The sequence below is a fragment of the Priapulus caudatus genome, unplaced genomic scaffold, assembly GCF_000485595.1.
Source record: "Priapulus caudatus unplaced genomic scaffold, Priapulus_caudatus-5.0.1 Scaffold726, whole genome shotgun sequence".
Taxonomy (NCBI): Eukaryota; Metazoa; Priapulida; class Priapulimorpha; order Priapulimorphida; family Priapulidae; genus Priapulus; species Priapulus caudatus.
The window spans coordinates 165,484-174,804 of NW_014577787.1; the positions used below are offsets into that span (position 1 = coordinate 165,484).

At 53.5% G+C, this 9,321-nt stretch overlaps 1 protein-coding gene across 1 annotated transcript in view; it reads left to right on the forward strand.

Moving 5' to 3' along the window:
- Positions 1–1,284, forward strand: part of LOC106813108 (protein dachsous-like) — a 24,936-nt gene extending 23,652 nt beyond the window's left edge. The window contains exon 10 of the mRNA XM_014817162.1: positions 1,159–1,284. Within this exon, the coding sequence (XP_014672648.1) occupies positions 1,159–1,284 (126 nt within the window). The remainder of the gene's footprint in view (positions 1–1,158) is intronic.
- The last annotated feature ends 8,037 nt before the right edge of the window (positions 1,285–9,321 follow it).

The following is a 9,321-nucleotide window of genomic DNA, read 5'->3' on the forward strand; positions in this document are numbered from 1 at the left end:
TACATTGAGAACGAGGCGCCGTCAGCCGTTTTGGCATGCGCGCATCTGGCTGCGGGTTTTAAAAGGTAATGTTTAGGCTAAATTAATGATATAGCCGTTTATGCGGGTATAGGCCGCGATACTTTTTGCCAATATCGATGTTCTCGCGGGATTTGTGCGCTTGATTATACGAGCAGCCAGCCCGGAGAATTGGTTGCCAGAGTGTTTATCGTTCGGCGCGCGCCGCTAGAGAAACAAAGAAATTGAGAGCTCCAGGCAGGGGGCGCAACCGGCATGACGGTGGTGGCGGCGGACCGCGGGTGCCGGAGCTGAACGGCGGCCGCTGGACGCTGACCGTGCTTAGCGTGGAAGACGTCACGACACGCGCCGGCGTCAGGAGGAGGTACGTGCGATGGAGTGAGGAGAGGAGGGAGAGAGAGTTGAGTTGGGGAGGAAAGTGGAAGGTTGCGGTGGGAGGTTGGGGAGGAGGGTGGGAGGTTGGGGAGTAGAGTTGGAGGTTGGCGTGGGAGGTTGGGGAGGAGGGGTGGATGGTTGGGAGGAGAAGTTGGAGGTATGGGGAGGAAAGAGTTGGAGGTTGGGTGGGAGTTGGAGGGATGGAGGGTGGGAGTTGAGAGAGTTGGGGGGAGGGTACTGGACGGTTTGGGGAGGTGAGTGGAGGAGGATTTGGAGATTGGGAGGAGAGTTTGGAGTTGGGAGGAGAGTTTGGAGGTTTGGTGGGAGGTTGGGAGAGTTTGGGAGGGAGGGTGAGTTTAGGAGAGTTGGGGAGGTGGGGAGAGATGAGGGAGCAGGAAGAGGAGGAGAGGAGGGGGAGGAGGTGAGAGGTGAGGGAAAGAAGGAGAGGAGGAGGAGGAGGAGAGTTGGAGGTTGGGGAGGAGGGGGTGGAGGGTTGGAGAGAGTTTGAGAGGAGGGTGGGCGGAGGAGAGTTGGAGGATTGGAGAGGACATATACCTCACGTCTATACCGTCTATATCATCATCCATCCTCCTCCGTCCCCCTCCTCCCCCCTCCCCGGTATCATATACGCATAGAGGAGAACCAGCGGGGCAAGGAGTGCGGATCGTCTCACGTATATATCTATCTATTAATATCATCTCATCCCTGGCCTCCTCCCTCCTGCCTGTACGCAGGTTATCAGGTTTAACGTTGCTCTTCTTCCAGCACATGGTGGGTAGCGTGTTGAGCGTGGAAGGAGAACGCAGCAGGCAGAGTGCGGACGTCTCGTTATGGCCAGCAACCACAGCACCGACGCTGACCTGGGGAGAACGCGTCCAGTGCAGTACCTAGCTGGGCTGCCAAAGAACGAGCACCATCTCCATGATCACGCTAACTCAGGTACTAGCTCCCCTATACACAACTTTCATGATCATGCTAACTCAAGGTACGCTTCCCTCACACAGATTCATGTTTTCAATTGCTAACTCCAGGTAAGATTCCTGCGACAGCACTTCATATGATCAAAGCCTAACTCAAAGGTACCGCTTCCCTCACACACTTCATGATCAATGCTAACTCAGGTCCACTTCCCTCAAACCACTCATGGATCGAATGCTAACTCAGGTATGCTTTCGCTCACACACTTCAATGATCCAATGCCTCAACTCAGGTAAGCTAGCTCGCCAACACACTTCATGGATCAATGCCTAAACTCAGGTAAAGCTAGGCTCCCCTCTACACCACTTATCATGATCATGCTAACTCAGCGTACGCTTCCCTCACACAAATTCATGATCAATGCTACTCGGTAAGCTTCCATAACACGACTTCATGAAATCAACACTAACTCAGGTATCACTTCCCTCACACGACATCAATGATCCCATACGCTAAACTCCAGGTAGGCACTTCCCCCACACACTTCCATAGATCAATGCTAACTCAGGTAAGCTAGCTCCCCCCACACCACTTCATGATCAACGCTCAACTTCAGGGTACACTTCCCTGCACACACTTCATGATCAACCTAACTCAGTAAGCTAGCGTATCCGGCTCACACACTTCATGATCAACGCTAACTCAGGTAAGCTAAGCTTCCCACACACACTTCATAGATCATACGCTACGTCAGGTAAGCTAGCTTTCCCTCACACACTTCATCGATCAAAGCGCTAACTCAGGCTAAGGCTAGCTTCCCTGCAAACACCCAGCCACACTTCATGATCACTGCTAACTCAGGATAAGCTTCCCCCCACATACGACAACCAACGGCACCTTCATGGGCCAACGCTAACCTCAGGTAAGCTAGCTCCCTCACAGCACTTCATGATGCAACGCCTAACTCAGCGTAAGCTAGCTTCCTCACACAACTTCAATGAATAACATGCTAACTCAGGTATGTTTCCCTCACGTGTATAAATGCAAACTTAGGTTGGCTTCCCCTGTACTCCTAATAAACAATTCATGATCAACGCTAACTCAGGTAAGCAAGCTTACCACAACCCTCGTGCGCGATTGATTATTAAAGCTAACTCGGGTAAGCTTGCTTCCCTCACGTGTGTAAATGCAAACTTAGGTTGGCTTCCCCCATCTCAGGTGGGCCCGCATGTCAAAGTTTGTTGGATTCGAATAATATTTCATGTTTCGGTGGGCATGTAGTGTATGTTTGTGCTCATGCATGCGTGCTGCCGCACGTTTCATCTGAGCCAAAACTGTTCGCTGGCGTTCCTCGGTCACATTTCACACGTATGCAGCCAAGATGATCTACGTTAGACGTGAATTTCGTGTGAAAGTAACGTAAAAACGCCTACTCGCTCGAAGCCGAGGTTGAACGGACCCACGCGCCATTCTCACGACCCGATTCTCGCCACCAGGTGTCATCATCACGCAGCGCCCCCTTGACCGCGAGCTAAGCGCGCAGTACAAGTACGAGGCGGTCGCCTACGACCAGGGGGCGCCACCGCAGCAGACGTCGATCGAGGTGGTCATCGACGTGGTGGACGTGAACGACAACGCGCCGGAGATCCAGTGCGACGAAGACGATGCTAATGGGAGGAACCCAAAGAGGAAGACTCTCCCCTTCCTCCCCTCCATCCCGGAAGAAACCGGAATTCCCGTCGAACTTACCGGAGTCCATGTCGACGGCGGCGACCGTGACGAGCGGCGCTGGTCAGCGCCCCTCTGGCAGCAGCGCGCGGAACTCGTCTCGCGAGAACCTCGGCGCAGTGTCGTCACGTCGATCACCCGCACCTCCAGCGCCTGACTCGTCGTCCGCCGGGGGGCGCCACCGTCGCTCGCGACGATCGTCAGCTTTGTAGACGGACGCCGTCTCATAGTCGAGCGGTCGCCGGATCGACAGCACGCCTGCGATGACAAGAGAACGTGCTCGCGGTGAGCCGCGAAGAGAAACACGAGAACGTCTGCCGCGCGAATCAGGGTCCCGTCGTCAGAAACATCGTGACAATTGTTACGAGTACGTCACACGATGTCACCACATTACGTCACACGATGTCACCACATTACGTCACACGATGTCACCACATTACGTCACACGATGTCATCACATTACGTACACCTACGAATTAACGTCACATGCCACATTACGTCACCACGATTTCACAACATTACGTCACACGAGTGTCACACATTACGTCACACGATGTCACCAACATTACGTCACACGATGCTCACCACATTACGTCAACAGTCACCACGATACGTCACACATTACGTCATCACGATGTCACACTTAGCACCGATGTCACCACATTACGTCAACGATGTCACCACATTACGGTCACACGCATGTACACATAGTCACGAGGTCACACAACGTAACGTCACCACATGTACGTCACACGATGTCACCACAATTACGTCACAACGATGTCATACATTACGTCAGATGTCACCACATTACGCACACAATTCATCACATTACGTCACACAGATGTCATCACATTACGTTAACAGCCCCCCCCCCCCCCCCCCCCCCCCTTGAATGTCATGCACATTACGTCCCACGATGTCACCACATACGTCACACAATGCTCATCGATACGTCACACGATTGTGCATCACATTACGTCACACGTATGTCATCACAATACTCACATGATGTCATCACATGACGTCCACATGATGTCATCCATTACGTCACACGCATGTCACCACATTACGTCACACGATGCCACCACATTGACTTACACCGATGTCATCACATTACGTCCATTGTCATCACATTACGTTCACACGATTCACCACATCTACGTCACACGAATGATCGACCCACATTACGTCCACATGACGTCATTCACATTGTATGACGTCTAAAATGTCACACAACTCGGGACGACACTTTGACCGCGATTGTTACAAGTCTGTACAGACTTTGAGCGAAACGACTCCCTGACTTTACTTTCTTACTTTACTTACTCTCTCGTTTTACTTACTTAAATTTTTTTACTTTCTATTGCAGCCGGGCGCACCGGAAAGGAGTCTTAATACTCAATTGATTTGTTTACTCGATAACGAGCTTTGTAACGCGATTGTTACCCCCTCCCCCGAAAAAAACGACGCCGCAACGAGACGCCCTCCCCGCGCACAACTCCACCATCCGCCGTCCGCTCCCGCCGCTACGCCGGGCCACCTACCGGTCTCCTTGTCGAGCAGGAACACTGCGTTGCCGCCGGCGATCTCCGGCGACGGGCTCTCGTATGTGACCCGCGCGTTCTCTCCGTCGTCCGCGTCCGCCTGGCGACGTACGCGGTCACACGATGTGCTCGACGCGGCAGCATCCTCCCGCCACCGCAGCCTGCCGCGCGGACGCAAACTCCCGCGCGCGTGTCTCCGTTGACGTCGCGACGGCACCTTGCGCGCGTCGGCGCCGTCCGGTCTCGCGCCGCAGGGAGCCCCGTCCGTCGCGCGCGACGACGGACGTCGAACGACGGTGCGCGCTCCGCGGTTGCGCCGCCGGCGTTGAACGGTCAGCGCCGCCCGTCCCCGCGTCCACCGCAAAGTATCGGCGGCCGGCAGCCTCGGCCGACGAGGTGTACGTGAAGCTGCGCTGTATCGCTCCGGGCCGTTTCCGCGTCCGTTGCCGCGGCGACCAGCACTGTTCGTGCCGACCAGCAGCATCCTCCGTCGACGACGACGTCCGGCAGCGCGAACGCGGCGAAACTCCGGGCGCGTTTCGTTGCGACGCTCGCCGACGGCGACGCGCGACGTCGATCGATGCCGTTCGCCGACGGGGCTCGTCTGCGAGGTCAAGGCGGCTGGCCGGCGCGGACGCGCAAGCGCCGGGGTATCCCGCCGTCTGATGTCCCTCGCCGACCCTTGACCTCGCCCGGTCGCCGCCGTTCACGTCACCGGCGTCCGCGTCTGCCGCTCGACTGACCGCGAAGAGCGCGTCGCCCCCGCAACGCCCGCCGCGCGCGAGCCTGCCGATGCGTGGTGCGACGGCGCGCCCTCTGTTGACGGGTGAAGTTGACTCTGCGCTGCCACGACGGCGCAGGGGTTCCAGCGGAGATGTCGCGAAGCCTTGAATCCTCACTGCATATGACGCCGACGGGAAGATGAGCGAGATGTAGCATTCGGTTCTACATCGATTTATTTTACTTTATTACTTTAATTTCATCAATTTATATATGTGTTTCAATGTTTCGCATTCGCATTTTTACCCCCCCCAATTCTCGCCACAAACCAACCTGTTTAAGTGATTACGTCACCGTTAAATAGTAAAAATAAAAAAATATTTCCACCTTTTCACATAAAATATTTAAGTTAATTCTGTTCACTTTTCATGGTTAAATTGCTTGATGTTATACATTCTGTTTATTTTACTATAGTGTGCGATGTGACACATACACTTGTGCCACTCATACATAGCCCCCCAGAGCAAGTAATTAACTGTTATGAACACTAATATGTCATATCTCCAGGTTTTTTGGAGTTTAACTAGCTGAGAAACAATCTTATCAGGTAAGAATTGTGACGATACGTTAGTCCGTTAGTCTTACTTTTAATGTAAAAAAATTGCCCAACATAAATTTATACAAATTTTACCACTAGAATGTTGTGACGTAATCACTTATAGCATGTGATAAGCATAAAATTAAGCCACTGATGATATATATAGCTTATGATAGAATTAAGCCATAATTATAGGCGCTGCCCATCTCTAATGCATGACACACAGTGAGCCGTGTGAAAGCTGCTGAGGTGTGAATCACAGGATTTTAACAACATTTCGACCCGATACCGCCCCACAAGCCAACTCAGTTAAGCATGCTGATTAGGGCTATAACGCACAGTAGTCGTTGTCAATCCGGGTTGAAATTTCGTAATCGAATCATCGTTGGACCCAAGTACACTGTGATGATCGGTTACAATCGGCGTTACTCGGCGGGTGAATGCCTGCTGGTTGCTGTAACGTCGTGTGCTATGTACGTGTGTGCCATGTTATGTGCTTGTTTAGCCAGCGTATATAAATCCCTAGCTGTGTCCTAGGCTTTAGCCCGTCAACAGGAAGTAACTTACTGCGGCGAATGTTGGGCGATTCCCGAACTAAAATAGCGATGATATCTCTGATTCTCATCACTTTTCCAAGTTTTCTTGTTCAAGTTTTACATTTATTTCGATATATATATATATAAATATATGTTGTTTTTTTTCCGATGAAATCGATTATGGATTTTGATAACCAACGCGCTTGGCTTCGGCCACTGTTCAACCGATGATCGAGTATAATTGATGATCGTGACATCACTAAACGATAGCATTAAGCACAATGATAGCATGCTCATCAACATCACAGTAAGTACGTACGGTGGCGGTGGCGGTCAGCGGCGTCCGGTGCCGCCCCGTCCAACACAAGAACATCCAGCAGGTAGGACGGCTGCAGCTCGCGTCGCAGCACCACTGCCGTCGTCACGACGCCCGTGCGCGCGTCCACGTCAAACTTCATCGCAGACGCAGCGTTAGCGCCATCTACAAAAACACAAGACGCAGACGAGGGTTGACACGACCATATATAGGGGCCGACGAAATGACGAAGCGCAGAAAATATATACATATCCTATTTTATTTTCTCAAAAATTTACAAATTCCAGACCTCATATCGTATCCAGGATGTTTACAGACCGAAAAACGTTGCTTAATTCATGAATATTAGATTGTCTATTATTTACCAAATAACATGATAGCGAAGTTTTTCTCCGTTATTCGAATCCGTCGCGAACACTGCGTCCGGCTCTCGCACAGCGGCGTGCCATGGAAAACGTTCTACGCTTTAGTGAGCCTCCGGGCGTGTGTGGTCGGCTCCTCGCTTTGTCCGATCTGTCGCTTGCCAGCTGAAACGACGGGTCGCTCGTGCTCTACTGGCTGCTGCTCCTGTATGCCTCACCACCGCCATCTAGTGGAGCAAAAAACAAACACACATGCGAATGAAGAAACACGCTTTATAGATCGGGGTTGGGTTAAGGGTTAGGAACGAGGGTTATGGTTATCAATTATCACACATACAATATATATATATATATATAAATGCACACATACGCAACGCACGCATCACCACACGACGTACTACGCTGTGCCTCGGTGGCGCGGCCGACGTGGCAGCCCTCACTGCCATCGCCCGGCCTCAGGTGCCGCCGCGACCGTCTCTGAATCTCCGTACACGCTACATCGTACACCACAACACACACACATGCAACTACACACACACACATGCACTACACTGTGCGGCAGCGTGGCAGCCCTCACCTGCTCGCCCGGCTCAGGCCGCGGCTCTCTGATCTCCGATACATGCGTTACACGTACACGTACACGTACTAAACCCCAAACACACACATGCACCCTTAACACTATTGCGCAGCCCTCACCTGCTCGCCCGGCTCAGGCCGCGGCTCTCTGATCTCCGTACACGTACACGTACACGTACACGTACACGTACACCACACACACATGTCTACTCTACACTGCTGCTACGTGCAGCATGGCAGCCCTCACCTGTCGCCGGCTCGCTGCCGCCGGCTCTCTGATCTCGCGTTAGCTATCTGTCAGCTATTGTACGGTACGATTTCACCGGTACACGAGTTACTCTACACTACACGTACACGCATACACGTTACACGTAGTCACGTACACGTACACGCACACGTACACGCCACACACATGTACTACACTGTGCCGGCGGCCGGCGTCGGCAGCCCTCAGCGCTTGCTTCGCCCGCGCTCGTGGCCGACGGCCTCTCTGATCTCCGTACAGACACGTACACGTACACACAGCGTTACACGTACACGTTACACGCTACCACTCTACACATGCACTACACGTTACATCCACGTACACGTACACGTACACGTACACGACGTACACTAACACACGTACACGTACACTACCTGCTGGTCACGCTACACAGTACACGGACACGTACACGTACACAGTACACGTAACCACCATTGCACTACACGTACACGTACACGTAGCACGTAACACGCGTACAGGTACACACACACAACACCATCGCCCCCCCACCTTTTTAACCCCCAACTGTGCGGCCAGCCCTCACCTGCTCGCGGCGGCTTCGCGGCCGCGCCGCGCTTCCCTCTGATCTCACGTACACGTAGCACGCACACGCACACGCACACGCCCACACGCACACGCACACGCCACCACGGCACACGCACACGCCACACGCCACGACGTACACGACCGTACACGACTACACGTACACGTACACGTACACGAACTTACGGACACCTAGCACTACACGCTACACGTAACATCGCTACACGTACACGTTACCCACGTACTTACCACGTACGTGGGGGCAGGACACACGTACACACACACACACATGCACTACATCTGAGCGGCGCGCTTGGCAGCCCTCACCTGCCTCGCCCGCGCTCGGGCGCCGGATCTCTCTGGGATCTCCGTACACGCTACCACGGTACACGTACACGCACACACACAATCGCACTACACTGTGCGGCAGCGTGGCAGCCCCCCTGCCTCGCCCGCCGCTCCGCGCGCCCGGCTCTCTTGATCTCGCGTCTACCCGCTACACGCTACACGTACACGCTACACGTACACGTACCCACGTACAGCGTACACGTACACGTACACGTACACGTACACGTACACGTACACAGTACACCGATCACACGCTACACGTACACGCAAACACACACATGCACTACACTGTGCGGCAGCCCTCACCTGCTCGCCCGCCGCTCCAGCCGCCGGCTCTCTGATCTCCGTACACGCTAACACGTGACACGATACACGTACACGTACACGTACACACCACACATGCCACGATACACTGTGCGGGCAGCGTGGCAGCCCTCACCTGCTCGCCCGGCTCAGGCGCGCGGCTCTACT